The sequence below is a fragment of the Chiloscyllium plagiosum genome, unplaced genomic scaffold (genome assembly GCF_037043375.1).
Source record: "Chiloscyllium plagiosum isolate Xiang-an unplaced genomic scaffold, Cpla_swu_hap1 HiC_scaffold_8, whole genome shotgun sequence".
NCBI lineage: Eukaryota > Metazoa > Chordata > Chondrichthyes > Orectolobiformes > Hemiscylliidae > Chiloscyllium > Chiloscyllium plagiosum.
The window spans coordinates 23,485,614-23,506,479 of NW_028270146.1; the positions used below are offsets into that span (position 1 = coordinate 23,485,614).

The 20,866-nt window shown below is 39.7% G+C and overlaps 1 protein-coding gene across 4 annotated transcripts in view; it reads left to right on the forward strand.

The window, feature by feature from the left end:
* The window catches only part of ylpm1 (YLP motif containing 1), a 142,815-nt gene that overhangs the window by 88,516 nt on the left and 33,433 nt on the right, over positions 1-20,866 (forward strand). For all 4 annotated transcript variants that reach the window (XR_015757843.1, XM_043697112.2, XM_043697113.2 and 1 more), the window contains 3 exons: positions 379-524; positions 6,813-6,875; positions 14,556-14,675. Coding sequence is in view for 3 of the 4 variants with exons in the window: in XM_043697112.2 (XP_043553047.2) it covers positions 379-524; positions 6,813-6,875; positions 14,556-14,675 (329 nt within the window). In the remaining variant the exon portion in view is untranslated. The remainder of the gene's footprint in view (positions 1-378; positions 525-6,812; positions 6,876-14,555; positions 14,676-20,866) is intronic.

Consider the following 20,866-nt stretch of genomic DNA (forward strand, 5'->3'; position numbering starts at 1 on the left):
AAGCTGTTCAGAGATTTTATTGTAGCTGGGACTTGAACCTGGATCTCCCAGTCCAGGGGTAGGGTCATATCCAGTGTGCCACAAGAGCATCATATATTGTCAGTATATTTTTGCACAGATGATAATCAAAATGATATTAAATCTAGATATGGTCTTACCATTCCATAAACTTGTGCCTTTAAGTTTTGTAAATTCTGAGTACTTGATTGTTCAGCATTGAAGTTTTCTTTATCATGCCCCGACTTTGGTGAGAAGAATCATTTTGCTTTTCACAAAATTGCTTCATTATCTGAATTGCACACCTGTGTTTGTAATCATTTATCTTGATTAATAATCTGATATCAGTATTAGTGAAATGTCTCTTACCAAACATTTTAGGGGAAAGACGAGGATACTCTGACGAACGGATTCCACCTTCGGCCCCACATCCATCACATCCTCCTCCACGTGTTGAAAAGAAACCAGAAAGTAAAAATGTTGATGATATTCTAAAAATGCCTGGCAGGCAGAGCCGGCCTGACAGGGTGAGTTACGTTTTTTGCCTTATGACTTCTGCTGGCTTATCTTTCCATTTGTTTGATTTCTTCTTTGAAGAGGTAGCTAAGGCAGTGGATCAGGGTAGTGCTGTGGATGTTGTACATTTGAGTTTGGAAAAGCATTTAATATAGTGCCTCATGCTAGGTTAGTTAGCAAATTTACAAACGCTTGTGATTGATGGGGCTTGGCAACATTGATTAGAATTGGCGAACAGATAGGACACAAAGGGTAAGTATAGATGTGCATTTCTCAGACTGGAAACAAAGCAAAAGTGGCGTTCCATCAGTGTGACACTTGTTTTGTCTGATTGACATAAATGACTTGGAGATGATTCAGGGCAAAATCTCTAAAGTTGCAGATAATACTAAGGTAGGGAGAATAGTGAATAGTGACTGCAGAGGGACATTGACAAGTTAGCCAAATAGACATCTGACAGATGAATTTCAATAGAGAAAAATATGAGTGTGGGATTGTGTTCAAATAATGATCGAAATCGGTGAGTGGCAAAAGTAGCCTCTATATTCAGAAACTGCAAATAGCAGTTTTGCGGTTTCTGAATAAAGAGGCGACTTTTGCCATTCACCAATTTCGATCGTTATTTGAACACAATCCCACACTTTCATTTCTCTGCTATTTACAACTCCTTCCTCTAACCTATCTTTTACTTTTTTATCTATAAATACTAGTCTGATAAAACCCCTAATTAAGATTTACTGAAAAATTCAAATTTCAAAACCAGCCAGTTATCAAATCTTCTCTTTGCAGATTTGCACTCCTGGTCAGTGTTGCTTTTCTCTATGCAACGCCTTCTCGAGGCAGGTATCTCTCAGACAGTTCTGACTAGCAGTCTACGTCTGTTGGTCTTTTGGCACTTCTCCCCCCCCCAACTGTTCAATTTTTCCCAGTCTTACAGCCCCAAAGCATCAGATTGTGTCATTAGCTTTTAATATTGTCAATATACTAAATTCAGACTTGATTGGAGTTTGTTTTTTTTTGGCGGTGCAAGTTAAACCGATTGTCTTCATTCAAATTTGTTTTTGTCTCCAGACAACCAGCAACTCTGGCTTCTGGACCAAAAGGTTACATTGTATCTTGTTCAGAACACTTGGTGCTGCCGCGGTAGTTCTGCTAGCTTTTAATTTTTTTAAAGGTACAATACACCACATCTTCATAACACCTCCGCCCTTAAGAAAAAATGAACCATCATAATGAAAAGGTGGCTTTTTTATTCTATTCTTTAAACACATTACCCTAATGTACCGATAATCTAAGCTCACCGTAACTTCTTTTCCTTATCACAATATATCAAAAAAATTAAATAAGTACAACTCTCATCCAAACTTTATCAGTTAAATCCGCGATAATGCATCTGTGATTACCTTCTTACAGCCTGCAACATGTACGATTTTTAAATTAGAAGTCTGCAACATAAGACTCCAATGAAATAGTCTCATATTCTTGTCTTTAAAGCGTTCTAAGAATGTACATGGATCATGATCCATGTACACAACCGTCTCCGACACATTGTTCGTGACATAAACATTAAAATGTTGTAAGGCCAGTACCAAACTCAATAATTCTTTTTTGATCGTGGAGTATTTCCTCTGGTGGATGTTGAACTTCTTCGAAAAGTAACCAACTGGCCATTCAATCCCATTCTCATCTTCCTGTAGGAGTACAGATCCAATTCCTACGTCACTAGCATCGATGGCGACTTTAGAAGGTTTTGAAAAGTTTGGTGTAGCTAAAACTAGTTTGGTGGTTAATATTGATTTCAAATGGTTGAATACATCCTAGCAATGTTCTGTCCACCGAAACTGTTTTTCTTCAGCAAACCGTTAATGGTGCCACTACTTTGCTGATGTTTGGAACAAACTTCCAAATGAATCCGCTGAGTCCTAAGAATCAAAGCAGCTCTTTCTTCGAGGTTGGTCATGGAAATTCCTCGTTGGCCTTCACCTTTGCATTCCGTGTGGTCAAGCTTCCATGACTGATGTTATGTCCCAAGAACGTCAGCTTTGCTATTGCGAATTCAGTTTTGTTTAAGTTTATCACCAGTTTTGCTTCTCGTATCATTCAAAGAGCTCTGCCGAATGTACCATGTGATCGTTCCAGGACTTAGTAAAGTTCACTACATCGACCAAATAGACTGCACAGTTTGTTAACCCAACCACAACTCTGTTCGTGAGTCTTTTGAATGTGGCAGATGCATTCTTCAATCCAAAAGGCATTACTTTAAATTGATATCGCACATTTGGGGTTACAAATGCAGAAATTTCTTTCGCCATCTCTGATAAAGGTACCTGCCAGTAACCACGCATTAAGTCCAATTTGGTGATGTAACTGGCTTGTCTTTCTCGATACAGTCCTGAAAAATTCAAATTTCAAAACCAGCCAGCTGTTAAATCTTCTCATTGCAGATTTGCTGTCCCGGTCATTGCCGGTGTTTCTATCTGTGCAACTCCTTCTCTAGTCAGGTACCTCTCAGACAGTTCTGGCTAGAAGTCTATACCTGTTGATCTTTTGGCAGTCCTCCATAACAAGGGGAGTCACTCCAATCTTGGACCCTGCCAAATCATTCCAAAGAACAAACTGAATTCCTGGAACTGACACTGTGTCGATCACTCCCACTGTAACTTCCCCTCTGTCGATCACTCCCACTGTAACTTCCCCAGTCGTGAATTGGCACTCCAACCTGATCTTATATAGGGGAACCCTAAATTTCTGTTATCTATCCCACAAATTACCACACTCTCGGGTAACAGATCAGAAAGAGTGCATATTTCCTCATCTCTTACTATCAGCGACCGGTGAGATTCTGTATCTCTCAAAATTATAACTTCTTGTCGTTATCTCCCTGTTCTTCCTGAGTAAACTTTATCCAAACAGGTCAATTCTTTGTCGAGATCAGGTATTAACTCTGTACCCAGCCTCTGCCTAGGCTGTGCACTCTCCTGCATCTCCTCTGTTCTTCTTGGGGTCTCCTTTACTACCTTCACTAATGCGGAGAAAGTGAGAACTGCAGATGCTGGAGATCAGAGCTGAAAAATGTGTTGCTGGAAAAGTGCAGCAGGTCAGGCAGCATCCAAGGAGCAGGAGAATCGATGTTTCGGGCATTCCTGAAGAAGGGCTTATGCCTGAAACGTCGATTCTCCTCCTTGGATGCTGCCTGACCTGCTGCGCTTTTCCAGCAACACATTTTTCAGCTACCTTCACTAATGTCACTGGCTTAGCTTTTTTTACTGCATCTTTTCCCATGGTGCCTTTCTTTAACAACCAGCGCTATGACTTTTTGCCCCACTTTATCACAGTGGAAACACGTGAAGCCTTTCACTTCCTTTCCACCCTCTTGGGCTTCTTTTTTATCCTATGCTCTCTACGTTTGGTTTCGTAGTGTAGCATCTCCCAACTTCTATCCCTCACAGGACGAAATTCTGGCCAGAAGCTGTCTCATGCACCACATGTACTCATCTGCTAATTCTGCTGCCCCTCTCACTTCCTGAACTTTCTGTTCCTCCACTTAAATTCTTGCCATCTCTGGAAGTGAGTTTTTAAACTCCTTCAGCAGAATAATCTCTCGTAGAGCCTCAAAGGGTTCTATCTATTTTCAAAGCATGCACCCATCTCTCAAAATGACTATGTTTAATTCTTTTGAATCCAGCATAAGTCTGACCTGGTTCTTTGTGATTCTGAGCCGCTGTCTGTATGCTTCTGGTGCCAATTTATAAGCACTTAAAACAGCCTGTTTAACTTCTTCATAATCTCTTGACACCTCATCTGAGAGTGTGGTAAATACTTCACTCGCTCTGCCTACTAGTTTAGTCTGAAATAGCATTACCCCTAAATCCTCGGACCACTCCATCTGCCTAGCCAATTTTTCAAATTAAATAAAGAAGGCTTCAACCTCTTTCTCATCAAAATGTGACAGAGTTTTGACATATTTGTGTATATCACTATCTTCCTGAAGAAGGGCTTCTGCCCGCAACGTCGATTCTCCTGTTCCCTGGATGCTGCCTGACCTGCGCTTTTCCAGCAACACATTTTCAGCTCTGATCTCCAGCATCTGCAGTCCTCACTTTCTCCTATATCACTATCTTCTCTTTTAATCTCCATCCTGTTAACTTGACTTTGCTGACTAAGTCGCAACTTCTCAAATTCAAACTCTCTTTTTGCTCAGGTAAGTACCATCTCTCTCTCTCTCCTTTCTCTCTCTCTGTCTCTCTCCTCTCTTTTTCTTTCTCTCTCCTCCTTGCTTACTTCTCTTTTTGTTTATCAACTAAGTCCATTTTCCTCAATTGTAATTTAAGTGTTTCTACCTCTAATGCACTTGTCTGTGTCTCTGATGCACCTCAGTGTTTGAGTTACTCCCTTACAATTTCAGCTTTACTTTTGTCTTTGGTTAAACTCAAATCTTTCTTAATTGCTAATTCTAAAGGCATGGCTTTTTTCTTTCCTTCTAAAAATTCTTGGCAAATTTGAGGATCATCTTCAAATCCCAGAACCCTTTTAGCAATTTTAAGAACAATTTCTCTCACTTTTAATTTAATCAGCCACCAGTCACCGAAATTAAACAAATTGTCTCGCCTGCGTTTTATTTAAAGAATTGGGACACTAACCTGCAAGTGTTTAAATCTGCTGGTGTTTTTTGTATACCCAAATCTATTCAAATCTGTCTAAACCAGTTCAAATCACAAATCCAGGACCCAAACTGTTCAAATCGCAGACAAAAGCCCCCAAACCATTCAAAGCCTGGATGAGCCCCCAATTGTTATGACACGGGGTATATCCTCCTGCTTAATTTAAACCAGCAACACAGAAAAGATTTATTACTTGCAGTAATCTGTGAAAATTCAAGAGACCAAGAACTATTTAAAGTACCAATTAACAACTTTTTTTCTTAAAGTATAACTGAGAATAATTAACTAACAACTATTTACACCTGCTTCCTCTAACCTATCTTTTACTTTCCTTTCTAGACTACTACTCAGATAAAACCCCTGATTAAGTTTTACTCAAAAATTCAAATTTCGAAACCAGCCAGCTGTTAAGTCTTCTCTTTGCCAATTTGCTGTCCCAGTCGTTGTCGATGTTTTTCTCTCGCCAACTCCTCCTCTAGACAGGTACCTCTCAGACAGTTCTGGCTAGCAGTCTGCATCTGTTGATCTTTTGGCAGTTCTCCCCCAACTATTCAATTTTTCCCAGTCTTATACCTGCAAAGCATCGGGTTGTGTCATTGGCTTTTAATGTTGTCAATATACTAAATTCAAACTTGATTGGAGTTTAATTTTTTTTTGGAATATAATTTAAGCTGATTGGCCTAATTCAAATTTGATTTTGTCTCCAGGCAACCAGCTACACTAGCTGCTGGACCAAAAGATTACATTATATCTTGTTCAGAACACTTGGTGCTGTCAGGTAGTTCTGCGAGCTTTTAACTTTCTTAAAGGTACAGTACACCACATCTTCATAACACTAAGCAACACCCTATTTCTTCACCCATCATTGGTATGTAATGAAGCTATAAGGCCAGAATATTGTACCCAGAGAACCATCACTTGTCACATTCTACTGATTTTTATCCTTATTGTTGGTCTCTAATCTCTGGAACAATTATTGTTGCATATCAGATCATTCTCAGTCTATCTGCAACTTTATCAGATGATCAAAACAGCGTGCACCAACCTTTTTCCTGTTCTTCAGTGGTGTTGACCTTACTTGAATCCGTTTTAAATATACGTCATAGGCAGAGCTTCCCTTTGCATGCACCGGTATCACACAAAGGCCTCCTAAGGGCTCTGTCTATACCTACATTTAAAGAAATCTGCAACTGTAACTCAAATCTGAAAGAATGCAGTTGTACCTTTACTGGATTACAAGTAAATTTTCAATTTCATACAGGTTATTTAATTTATTTTACTGATTCTATTGCTTTAAATGCAATGTTCCTATGTTAAGCAATGATTGCTTGTCCAGAGTGTCAGCTGTCAGCTTATACTTCATATTTAGAATATCTGTCTTTCTGTGTACAGTAATAGGATTTGCTTTAGAATGACTTTCAGAGGGGGATTATTAATTATAAATGTCATGATTGAATACCATTCTTTTAAGAGATAAGGGCAAGATCCATTTGTTTATCTTCTGTCACAGTAATTGTATTGTTTGTGCTAAGAACTCATTTGACTTCAGAGAAAATTTAATTAGTTTAGATCAGCATATTTTATATGTGGTTTGGATCATTATGTTTTGCAGTAACATTGAACATTATTTTCTTACAGATTGTAGTTATTATGCGAGGACTCCCTGGAAGTGGGAAGACACATGTTGCTAAACTCATTCGTGTGAGTATAACCATCTGTCAACTTATTTGAAAGTTTACAGTTCTATCACGTCATAAATCATGGGCTGTGAGCATAATTGGCTTGTCAGCATTTATTATACACCCTTATTTGACCTTGATAAGGTGTGGTGATCTACCTTAAGTCACTGCAGTGAATTTCATGTACTTGTATCCAAAGGGAATTCCAGGATTTTGACCCAGTGACAGTGAAAGAACAGTTAATTAATTCTAAGTCAGAATGGTGTGTGAACTTGGAGAGGAATAGCAGATGATGGTGTTCCCATGCATCTGCTTTCCTTGTCCTTCTAGGTGGTGGGGACCATGGGTTTCATAGGTATTGTTTGACGATGCTTGGTTGGTTCCTGCAGTGCATTGTGTAGATGGTACATACTTGTGCCACTTTGTGCTTCATTGATGAAGAGAGTGACTGTGGAAAGTTTAGGTGTCAATCAAGCTTTATCCTTGATGATTTTTGAGTTCTTGTGTTGTTGGAGCTTCACTCATCTAGGTTTGTGGAGATTATTCCATCACAATACTCCTAAGTTGTAGATGGTAGACAAGCACTGTTGAGTGAGGAAGTTAGTTATTTGCCACAGACCTCCAGCATCAGACTTGATGTAGACACATTATTTATATTGTTCATTCTGTTCAGTATTTGATCAATGGTAACCCCCAAGAATGTTGTTAGGAAGGATTCAGTGATGGTAATACCGTTGAATGTATTGGGCAAATGTTCGATTTTCATTTTTTCGTGATAGTCTTGTTTGACACAAATCTCATTTATCAGCACAAGTTTAGTTGTCCATGTTTTGCTGCACGAGAATATGGATTCCTTCACTGTCCAAGGAAGTGTGAAGTGTGCAATCATCACCCCCACTACTCACCTAATGACATAGGAAGGTCATTGATGAAATGGCTGAAGGTGCTTGGGCCTAGGACACTGCCTTGAGTAATTTAAAGCTTTTGTGCCATAGTAGTAATTTCTTTACTCTTGGGCCAGCATAGCTGTTTTCAACCCCTGGCTACCCTAGACATGTGTCATATGTGTCTGAACAGGTTAAATAAAAATATTTACCCTGAGGAATTATTGCAATGATATTGTGGGACAGAGGTGATTGACCTTGAGCAATCGCACCAGTTTTCTTGAGGTGTATATGTCATCAGAGAGCTTTCCTCTGATTTCCATTGATACCTGTTTCGTTAGAACTACTTAATGCCATGCTCAATGAAATGCAGTCTGTCAAGGGCAGTTGCTCTCAGTTGTGGAGTTCAGCTGTTTTGTCTGTGTTCAGACCAAAGATGTAGTGAGATCAGAAGCCCGATGACCCTAATATTAGCCAAAAGAGGCATCAATGAGCAGGTTACTACTATACAAGTGTTACTTGCAAGTTTGTGTCTCAGCTACTGAGAAGAATGAATAGCTCTGTGCCATGCAAACCAAGAAGAGCCTAGCTAGTTGATGTCAACCGGAATGGACAATTTACTTTCGTCTCCGCATAGAGGCTTCTTCGATAGCAGATTCTGAGTATTCCAGCGTTCGTCATTTTAATATACTTTTCCCAAACGGAAATTAATATGAGACGAACTTTGCCATGATTTTTACTTATTTTCTTCTAATCTATGACTTAGGTCATTTTTACTGGTTCCAAAAGTAAAGTGAGTTATAAAACTTTTCACTTTTTTAAAAATGTGTGCGACACTAAATTGCTAGTCTATTCTATTCTTCAGCATTTCTGATTAGAAAAGGTGAGGCAGCATATCTGCCCTGTTTGTAATTCAGTTCTTACTTGGTGTATATGCTTGTACATGTGTTCCCTTTGATTGCACCTGAAAATGCGACATGAGTAGTGTTTTGATTACAGAAAGCATCAGTGCTTTACTTAGAGAGGATATTCTGGGGGGATCGTCAAGTAACACTTTATAGGTGGAACTGAGAAATAAGAAAGGGGTAATCACCTTGATGGAATTGTACTGTTAGCCTCCCCAATTGTCATAAGAACTAGGAACAGGGGTTGGCCATCTGGCCTTTTGAGCCTGCTCCACCATTCAGTAAGGTCATGGCTCATCTTTTTGTGGTCTCAGCTCCACTTACCCGCCCTTTCACCATATCCCTTAATTCCTTCATTGTTCAAAAAATTATTGATCTTAGCTTTAAAAACATTTACTGAAGTAGCGTCAGCTACTTCACTGGGCAGGGAATTCCATAGGCTCACAACCCTCTGCGTGAATAAGTTCCTTCTCAATTCATTCCTAAATCTGCTCTGCCTAATTTTGAGGTTATGCCTTGTCCTTGTTTCACCTGCAAGTGGAAACATTCTCTCTCCATCTAACTTATCTATTCCCTTCATAATTTTATATGTTTCTATAAGATCTCCCCTCATTCTTCTAAATTCCAGTGAATGTAATCCCAGTCTACTCAGTCTCTCCTCATAAACCAATCCTGTCAACTCCGGAATCAACACAGTGAACTTCCTCTTCACCCCTCTAGGGCCAGTACATCCTTTCGCAAGTAAGGAGACTAAAGCTGCACGCAGAACTCCGGGTGTGGCATCACCAGCACCCTATACAGCTGTAACATAATCTCCCTGCTTTTAAACGCAATCCCAACAGCAGTGAAGGACAAAATTCCATTTGCCTTCCCAATTACCTGTTGTACCTGCAGACCAACCTTCTGTGATTCATGCACAAAGACACCCAGGTCCTCTGTATAGCAGCATGCTGTAACTTTTTACCATTTAAGTAATAGTCCTTTTTACTGTTACTCCTACCAAAATGCATGACTTTACATTTATTAACATTGTATTCCATCTGTGAGACCTTTGTCCACTCATTTAAAGTATCTATGTTCCTCTGCAGGAACTTGAGGAGCAAATATGGAGGGAGATCTCAGATATCTGTCAGAATAATGGGGGTTGTAATAGTAGAAGTTTTCAACTTTAGAGTGGGGCTGCCAGTGTTAAGGACTTGGATGGGGAGAAATTTGTTGTGTGTTCAAGAAATGTTTCTTTATCAATATGCACTTACTAGAGAAGGAGCAGAACTTGGCCTTCTCTTAGGAAATAAGGCAGAGCAAGTGACTGCAGTATTAGTGGGGGAGCAGTTTGGGACCAGTGACCATAATCCTATTACTTTTAAAATAGTTGTGAAAAAGGATAAGCCTTGCATAGAAGTTCTAAATTAAGGCCATGTTTTGCTCCTTCTGTAGTAGGTACATATTGATAAACAAGTCCAATTTGAAGGTACTAGACAGGAGCTTTCAAAAGTTAATTGGGGAGGCTCTTCACAGGTCAAGGAATGACTGGTGTGTGGGAGGTTTTCAAAAGTGAGATAACAAGAGTTTCGAGACTGCATGTTCCTGTTAGAGTGAAGGGCAAAAATGATAGGAGTAGGGAACGCTGGATGACTAGAGATAATGGGACTGTGGTCAACAGAAAGGAAGAGGTATATGTCAAGTATTAAACGTCTGGGATCAGGTGATTCCTTTGAGAAATATAGGGCTAAAGTATAGTACACTAAAGAGGGAAATGAAGAGGGCAAAAAAGGGATAATAGATTGCTTTGGTCGATAGGGTTAAGGAGAATCCAAATAGATTTTACAAGTATATTAAGGGTTACTAGGGAGAGAATAGGACCCATTCAAGATCAATTAAGCCATCTATGTGTGGAACCATAGGAGATGGAAGAGATACTAAAGAGATAAAATATTTTGCATTGGTATTTCCTGTGGAGAAAGGTGAAGAAACTAGGGGAACTGAGAGAAATAAATAATGATGTCATAAAAAGAGTCCTTATTACAGAAGAGGAAGTGCTGGAAGTCTGAACACACAAAGGTAATGAATCCTCAGGACCTGATCAAGTATATCCCAGGACATTGTGCAAAGCAAGGGAAGAAATTGTAGGGCCCCTAGCAGAGATATTTGTGTCATCGACAACCACGGGTGAGGTGTTGGAAGCCTGGAAGGTGACCAATATTGTGCCATTATTTTAGAAAGGCAGCAATGAAAAGCCTAGAAACGAAAGATCAGTGAGCCTGACATCAATGGTGGGTATGTTGTTGGAGGGGATTCTGAGATAGGATTTGCGTGCACTTGGAGAGGCAAAGACTGATTAGGGATAGTCAGCATGGCTTTGTACGTCGAAAATTGTGTCTCACAAATTGGATTGAGGTTTTTGAGAATGTGACCGATAGAACAGATGAGAACAGAGCAGTATGCTTTGTCTAAATGAGCTAGTTAGGCCGTTGACAAGGTTCTACATGGTTAACTGTTTAGTAAGGTGAAATCACATGAGATCCAGGGAGAGCTCGCCAATTGAATACAAAATTGACTTGGCAGTAGGAGACAGATAGTTGTGTGTAGAGAGTTATTTTCGGTCTAGAGGCCTGTGACCAGCCGAGTTTTTCAAAGATCAGAGCTGGACCCACTGTTGTTTGTAATTTATTTAAATGGATGAGAACATAGGAGGCATTGTTAGTAAATTTTCAGATGACACCAAACGTGGTGGTATAATGCACAATGAAGAAGGTTATTTAAGAGTACAACAGGATCTTGATCAGTTGGGCCAAGGAGTGACAAATAGAATTTAATTTACATAAATGCAAGGTGTTGTATTTTGTAGAACAAACAGGATTTGGACAGTTAATGGTAGGTCCCTGTGAAGTATTGTCAGAGGGACCTTGGGATGCAGGTGCACAGTTCCTTAAAATCATGTCTAAGGTAAACAGGGTGATAAAGACGGCGTTTAGCACACTTGCCTTCACTGGTCAGAGCATTGAGTATAGGAATTGGGACATCATGCCGCTGCTGTGCAGGGCACTGAAGAGGCCACTTTTGAAATACTGCATACAGTTCTGATTGTCCTGCTATAAGAGAGATGTTATTAAACTGGAAAGGGTGCAGAAAAGATTTACAAGGATGACTCTCAAATTCATGAAGCATTGCATATTTTAAATTGCAACATTTAAAAGGCATCTGGATATTTGAATAGGAAGGGTTTAGAGGGATATGGTGCCAAGTCTGGCAATTGGAACGAGATTGGGTTGAGATAGCTGGTCGGCATGGACAAGTTGGACTGAAGGGTCTGTTTCCATGCTGTACATCTCTATGACTCTGTGTTGCTGGGACTGAGAGCTTTGAGCTATCCGAAGAGGCTGGATAGGCTGGGTCTTTTTTCCCTGACGTGTAGGACTTTGAGGTGAATTGTCAAAGTCTTATTCCGAGGGTAGGGGAGCCTAAAACCAGAGGGCATAGGTTTAAGAGGAAAGATTTAAAAGTGAGCTGAGGAGCAGTTTTATTTTCCACACAGGGTGGTGCATACATGGAATTTACTGCCAGAGAAAGTGATAGAGGCAGGTACAATTACAACATTTAAAAGCCATTTGGACCGATACATGAGTAGGAAAGATTGAGGGAAATGGGCCAAAAGCAGACAACTGGGACTAGTTTGTTTTGGGAAACCTGGTTGGCATGGATGAATTGGACTGAAGAGTCTGTTTCTGTCCTGTATGACTCTGTGACTCTAAATGTACTTTAAGGGATTGTCTTTGGGGAGTCTAGAGATGAGTTTCTTGTCCCAGTGTCTGACTTGCCCTTTATCCACTTTATTTACATGACTGAATCAGGCTGTGATGAATGATTATCATCATCACAGTTGATGTTAATGATGGGGGATTGTGTGATTTTAATATTGAGATTCTCTCTGGTTAGAAGCAGTTATTGCCTGGCATTCCTATGGTTTGATATTATGAAGGTGTAGGTATGTGCTATATCTTTGAGAGAGACTGGAAGTTGGCATAGGCTTAGAGAGGCACACAGTGTGTTGAAAGAATTAGAATTTAATATTTGACTGCGAAACCAATCGTGCAGGTGAGTTGCCATGATACAAGAACAAATTCAAATTTGGCCAAATTTTAAATTATGCCCCAGATACCAAAATCCAATCAAGTTTGAATTTAGTATTTTGACAACATCAAACTAGTGAAATGATCCAATGTTTTGGAGTATAAAACCAGACATATTGAACAGTTAGGGGGAGAACTACCAAGAAAACCAACAAGTATAGACTGCTTGCTGAATAGCTCTCTGAAAAGTACCTGTTCATATGAAAGACCTGTGAAGCAGAATACTGAAGAAAGGATGATAGATGAAAATCTACAGAGGAAGATATAAAGAGAAGATTCAACAGCTGGCTGGTTTTGAAATTTGAATTTATTTTGTAAATCCTAATTGGTGTTTTTATCAGACCAGTATTATAGAGTGGGCAAAGTGAAAGGAATTGTAAATAGCTGTTAAGAAATAAAATTGTTAAATAGTGACCTCTGGGATAGTTCTTTGCCTCTCAAAATTTAACAGATTATGGGGCAAGGTGAACTTCTCGGTGTGTCGGGTTTAAATTAGCAGAGGGGTTTACCCCATGTCGTGACACCTGGGTATGACTTTCTACTTAACAGCCCAAGCCTAAATATTATCTAGGTCTTGCTGCATATGCAGAGTGGCTGCTTTAGTATCTGCAAAATTGCAAATGGTTCTGAATGCTGTACAGTCGTCATTGAATACCTCACTTCTGACCTTATGATAAAGGAAGGTCATCAAAGCAGTTGAAAATGATTGCTGCTTGAACATTCCCCTTAGATGCTCTGTCAGTGATGTCCAGGGACTGAGATGAAGACCTCCAATTATCACAACCATCTTCATTTGTGCTCGGTTTGGTCTCAATCAGCAGAGAGTTTTCCTGTCTTCGTGTTGGCATCAAATTACCTAAGGCTTCTAGTGCCACATTGCATCAAGGGTATTCACATTAATTTGAAGTCAGTTATATTTCCATTTTTAGTCTAAGGTTTTATTGAGATCAGGAGCCAAGTGCTATTGGCAGAACACAAAGTGAGCATCTTTGAGTAGATTATTGCTATGTAAATTCCAATTGATAGTACAGTCAACAACTTCTTCCACCATTTTACTGATGGTTGAAAGTAGATTTGGTATGGTATTTGATTTTATTGGATTTGTCCTTTTTGGGGATAGAACAATCTTCGGCAATTTTCCATGTTGAGGGGTCGACATCAGAGTTGCTAGTATACTGGGACATCTTTGCTGATGGAATGGCTAGTTTCTGGAGCATAAGCTTTCCATGCTAGTGCTAGGGTGTTGTCAGGACCTTTGATGCCTTCAGTGCTTTCAGCTGTTTTTCGATATCATATGAAATGAATTGAATTGGCTGATGACTAGCATCTGTGATGTTGGGGATCTTGGGAGGAGGCCAGAGTGGATCATCCACTGATATTTCTGTCTGAAGATGGTTGCAAATATTTAAGCCTTATCTTTTGCACTGACGTATTGGCCTCCTCCATCATTGAGAATGGAGATTTTTTATGGAGGCTCTTCTGCCAGCTTATTCTTTTATTGTTTGCCACCATTCATGACCGGATGTGGTAGGAGTGCAGTACTTACATCTGATTTGTTGATCAAAGAATTGTTTGGCTCTGTGTCTAAATACTAAAATCTCTCCAAAATAATTTCAAACTTTTGAATAGGAATTTCTGTTTTGACAAGTTCTGTTTTTTAACTTCATCAAAGGTACAATATTGAATCGTGTTTGTCTTTAAAAGGTAGGTAATAAATTAGAACCATTTTGGAAAGTATCTTTTTGTGAACTTAAGTATTTATGTCTCTGTGCTTATTTTTTAGGATAAGGAGGTGGAGTATGGAGGAGCTGCGCCACGCGTTCTCAGCCTGGATGATTACTTCATGACTGAGGTGGAAAAAGTAGTCAAAGACCCAGACAGTGGCAAGCGAATCAAAAAGAAGGTAAGCATTGAGAAAATTAGTTATAACTATATTTTGTTTCAATCAGAACGAACCGTACTGGAATCACTGATGGCACCAAGATATGCTTTTGATCTCTGAAGCTTGAAATTAAAAATCTCTTTCTAAATAAAAAGATATAAAAGAAAATTGTTGGCCATGTGGTTTCCAAAATGAAAAAAGTTTCTTTGGTGAATGTGGGGCCACGGGACAAAACAGAAATTTGCAGATGGATTAGGTTATAGAAGTTGATAGATCTTTTACTTGAGAACTTGTATTTAAACAGCAGCTTCCATGATTTTATATGCATCATAGAAACTATAGCCATTGAACTATTCTGTAAATATAATGCCAAGATGAACACAAAGGTTTATAATCTCCAAGTTAAGAATTTTCTTGCATTTGCTCAGTGGCCGTAAGATGTAGGAGTAGAAGTCAGCCATTTATCCTATCAAGTCTGCTCCATTGTTCAGTGAAATCAGGCTGATCTGATAATGCTTACCTCCACTTTCTTGTCTTTTCCTTACAACCCTTGATTCCCTTACTGATTTTAAAAATTGCCTCTCTTGACCTCCAGCATACTTAACATCCTCCACAGCCCTCTGTGATAAGGAATTCAACAGATTCATAACCCTCAGAAGAAATTCGTCCTCACCTCTGTCTTAAATGTGCAATTCTTTATTCTGAGATTATGTCCTCTGATCCTAGACTCTATCACAAAGGGCAACAACCTCTCCATTTGTACCTATCAAGTCCTGCAAGAATCTTAATTGATTCATTCTTCTAAATTCCAATAAGTTCAAGCCAAACCTACTTGGCCTCATCTCAAAACTCAGCACCTCCATATCCAAAATCAGCCAAGTGAACCTTCTCTGAACTGTCTCAAGTGCCAGTAGATCTTTCCTTAGATAAGGCATGCAAAACTGTTCAGTGTTCCAGCTTTGGTTAGTTGAATGCCTTGTATAGATTTTGCAAAACCTCCTTGCTTTTATATACTCCATTCAGAAACATAAAGGCCAACATTCCATTTGCCTTCCCTATTACGCATTGAACTTGGACAATAACTTTGTGTGATTCATGCATGAGGACTCCCAAATCCTTGTTTTACAGCTTGCTTTCTGCAACCTTACTCCATTTAATTAATATTCAGCTCCTCCTCTTCATAAAGTGCATAACATTTTTCTACATTATATTCCACCTGCCAAGTCTTTTGCCCACTTGGTTAAACTGTCTGTATCCCCCTGCAGACTCTGTGTTATCCTCACCACTTGCTTTCCCACCTACTTTTGTGTCTTCTGCAAACTAAGCTATAAGACATTGACTTCCCTCAGTCATCAATATATTTTAGAAATAATGGAGGCTCCAGCACTTAATTCCTGTGGTATTCTACTAGTTTCAGGTTGTCACAAAAAAGTCAAAACAATAGCAGTTTAAAAGGGAGAAGAGCAGACAAAGGAAGCACATGGTGAGGACAATGCAGGAGAGAGAGAGAACCTGCATAGTTACCACCTTTGCTGTTTAAGTTTGTGTATCGCTGGACTTCGGAGTGCATCTGGGAAAATTAACAAACAGTGAAATTCTGCCAGAGGATGTGGTGGAGGCTGGTGCAATTGTAACATTTAAGAGGCATTTGGATGGGTATATGAATAGGAAGGGTTTGGAGAGATATGGGCTAGGTGTATATGGGTCGGAAGAGATAGGAGAGGTCTTGAACAAGTACTTCTCTTCAGTATTTACGAACGAGAGGGACCGTATTGTAGAAGAGGAGAGTGTGAAATGGACAGGTAAGCTAGAAGAGATACCTGTTAGGAAGGAAGATGTGTTGGACATTTTGAACAACTTGAGGATAGACAAGTCTCCCGGGCCTGACGGGATATATCCTAGGATTATGTGGGAAGCAAGAGAGGAAATTGCAGTACCGTTGGCAATGATCTTCTCGTCTTCACTGGCAACGGGGGTGGTACCAGGGGACTGGAGAGTAGCGAATGTTGTGCCCCTGTTCAAAAAAGAGAATAGGGATAACCCCGGGAATTACAGGCCTGTTAGTCTTACTTCTGTGGTAGGCAAAGTAATGGAAAGGGTACTGAGGGATAGGATTTATGAGTATCTGGAAAGACACTGCTTGATTAGGGACAGCCAGCACGGATTTGTGAAGGGTAGGTCTTGCCTTACAAGTCTTATTGAATTCTTCGAGGAGGTGACCAAGCATGTGGATGAGGGTAGAGCAGTGGATGTAGTGTACATGGATTTTAGTAAGGCATTTGATAAGGTTCCCCATGGTAGGCTTATGCGGAAAGTCAGGAGGCATGGGATAGAGGGAAATTTGGCCAATTGGATAGAAAACTGGCTAACCGGTCGAAGGCAGAGAGTGGTGGTAGATGGTAAATATTCAGCCTGGAGCCCAGTTACAAGTGGAGTTCCGCAGGGATCAGTTCTGGGTCCTCTGCTGTTTGTAATTTTTATTAATGACTTAGATGAGGGAGTCGAAGGGTGGGTCAGTAAATTTGCAGATGATACGAAGATAGGTGGAGTTGTGGACAGTGAGGAGGGCTGTTGTCGGCTGCAGAGGGACTTAGATATGATGCAGAGCTGGGCTGAGGAGTGGCAGATGGAGTTCAACCCTGCCAAGTGTGAGGTTGTCCATTTTGGAAGAACAAATAAGAATGCGGAATACAGGGTTAATGGTAGGGTTCTTAGTCAGGTGGAGGAACAGAGGGATCTTGGGGTCTATGTACATTGATCTTTGAAGGTTGCCACTCAGGTGGATAGAGTTTGTAAGGAGGCCTATGGAGTATTATCGTTCATTAGCAGAGGGATTGAATTCAAGAGTCATGAAGTGATGTTGCAGCTGTACAGGACTTTGGTTAGGCCACAGTTGGAGTACTGTGTGCAGTTCTGGTCGCCTCACTTTAGGAAAGATGTGGAAGCTTTGGAGAGGGTGCAGAGAAGATTTACCAGGATGTTGCCTGGAATGGAGAGGAAGTCGTACGAGGATAGGTTGAGAGTTCTCGGCCTTTTCTCGTTGGAACGGCGAAGGATGAGGGGTGACTTGATAGAGGTTTATAAGATGATCAGAGGAATAGATAGAGTAGACAGTCAGAAACTTTTTCCCCGGGTACAACAGAGTGTTACAAGGGGACATAAATTTAAGGTGAAGGGTGGAAGGTATAGGGGAGATGTCAGGGGTGGGTTCTTTACCCAGAGAGTGGTGGGGGCATGGAATGTGCTGTCCGTGGGAGTGGTAGAGTCGGAATCATTGGCGACCTTTAAGCGGCATTTGGATAGGTACATGGATGGGTACTTAATCTAGGTTAGAAGTTCGGCACAACATCGTGGGCCGAAGGGCCTGTTCTGTGCTGTATTGTTCTATGTTCTATGTTCTAGGTGCTGGCAGGTGGGACTAGTTTGGGTTGGGATATCTGGTCGGCATGGACGGGTTGGACCGAAGGGTCTGTTTCTGTGCTGTACATCTCTATGACTCTAATCTCTTATCCCAACTGTCTTTCTTCTATGAGTTGGCCAGTCTTTGATATTTGCTAACATACTTTCTCCAAACCATAGACTCTTAACTTAAGTAACCTACTACACATTATCAAACCTTCTGGAAATCCAGATATATTACATCCACTGCTTCCTCTTTATATATCCTGCTTGTTACTTCCTCAAAGAATTCTAATAAATTTGTCAGCCATGATTTCCTTTCATGAAGCCATGCTGACTCTGCTTGACCATATTGTATGTTTCTAGGTCCTCAGCTATTGCATCGGCTATAATATATCAACAGTTTCCTAATGGCACATTAAGCTAACTTACCTATAGTTACCCAATTTTTGTATCCTGCCCTTTTTAAAAGAAATGTTTGGCAGTTTTCCAATCTGTGGAACCTTTCCAAAATCAAAGGAGACATGGAAGATTGCTACCAGTGCATGCAATATCTCTGTAGCTACTTTCTTTAATATCCTAGGATACGTCCCATAAGGACCAGGGAACTTATCAGTTTTTAGTTCCCCCAGCAATTTTTCTCTAGTGATGGTTATTTTATTTATTTCCTTGCTACCTCGTACCCCTTGATTAATTTTGGAATGCTATTAGTATCTTATCCCATGAAAACAGATGCCAAGTGTGATTCAACTCCTCTGCCATTTCCTGGTTCCATATTATTACTTCTCTAGCCATGTTGTCTAAGGGACCTATGCTCACTTTTTGTTGGTTTTTAAAACTTTCCCAATCTTCTGCTTACCACTAAACTTTGCCACATTTGTATGTTTTCTTTTCTTTCATTTTGAAGCTGTCCTTAACTTTCTGGTGAATTACGGTTGGCTTATTCCCTTCCAAGAATACTTGTTCCTCATGGGAAATAACTTTGCTGTGAGCCATGAGCCATTTACTTAAATTTATCACCTGTACATTCTATGATCTGTGAATCACAGGAAAGCCTCCTTCAATATGCAATGAATTACTCAGTCGAACCATATTTATATCACTCTTAAAATTCCAGAATTAAAACTTCTATTTAGCTATTATTTGCAAATTTTATCTACTATAGATCTTGTTACTTCCTGTAAGTCATATTGAAGATACAAACCATGGGCCTTAAGTCAGAAACTTGCACCATTGCCTTGCCTGCGTCATCAGGACCCTTGAATAGGGCAACAAAAAGGAAATAATGGAATAAGTGACTTATGTGATTGCTTATAAAGGTCTAGTCTTTTTCTTTGACCTTTGACTGTAAAGTTACACAAATCTTGCCAATGACATTTGGAATCTTATTTTTATAGCTCTTCCTGCCTCTGTAAACATGAGTAATTACGGTTTTGCTGAATTTCACCACCATTTAATGGTAGAGTCACCTGACAGTGGTGTAATTTATCGCTAATAGTTTCTTTGATTCCATTGCTTACGTGACTAAATGTGAGCTAGACTCCCACATGCGAAGTATCACCCTGCTCAGTTTTGTGACATTATGACAATGTAATCTAAACTGAAGCAGTCTGATAGATTCTGCCAAAAAGGTTTCAACTTATGGACATTGCACTTCTGAGTGTCATTTTTCAGCATTGTATAAAAACTGGCTACCAAGACTTTGTGCAAACCTGTTTATATACACATCCAATGCTAGAAAATGAAATGACTATTTGGTTTCCAATTTGCTACTATTGCGGTAATATGAACCTTATAAATTTACATGCTGACTGAACAGTTATGTAACTGAAATACAAGATTTTATTAAAATGAAGAATGTTCAAACGCTTGTTATATGCACTTGATTGAATTGTTGACTTTTATAGTCACCTGACATTGCAGCACATGGGTTTCAGCCTGCTTGTATTCTTGGATCAAGAAAAGTTTGTTTTCTGCCTAAGTTCAAATTAGCATAATTTTTCTATAATTTTCAATATTTTTTCTAAACAATACATCTTGATTCTCATTGTAATAAAGTTTGTAATATGCAGTAGTCTATCTCCCTTTTCCTATAAATCCAGCTTGGTGTTAGTTTGAAATCTTTGACCCACAGAGTTTTAAGTGCTTAAGGCTAAAACTTAATGCTGTGGACGAAGATGCATCAGATAAACTGCGCACACTGTATCATCATCATCACATCTCCCTTCCTTCTCTCTTTTTCTTTCTGTATATCTCACACACATTCACTTACAGGCACACGTGTGCACACAAACATCATCTGTGCACACAATGATGAAAGGTCATCTTGACTTGAAGCATTAATTCTCTTTTTCTCTATAGCTGGTCAGGCAGCATCTGACTGTTCCCAGCACTTCTATTATAATTTCACATCTGTGGCATCCACAATCTTCTGCTTTTATGCTATTGTTTGATCTGAGATCTATTGTAAAGTTTGGACAAATACCCCAAACCTTTAACAGGTTCTAGAAGAAATCATTTCTTGTCACTGCTGCTGTATGCGCAAGTGAATCTCTTTGGACTTCAACATTGATAATGACACTGTTTCTTGTTGCGATTTTCTTCTCACTGTTTCCCATGAAGGACTCAAGAGCATTTATGTCAGTGTGATTTTGAACTGCTTGACTTACAAAATGACTCCAATAGAGATGAGATTTTGTAGCTTGTGCATTGCTGGATAGATATTCTGTTGCACTCATGTCAGTGGATTAGAAATGCTGATATTTTGGGTTTATAGTTTATAGGCATTAGGTACAATGAATTATCATTTTCTT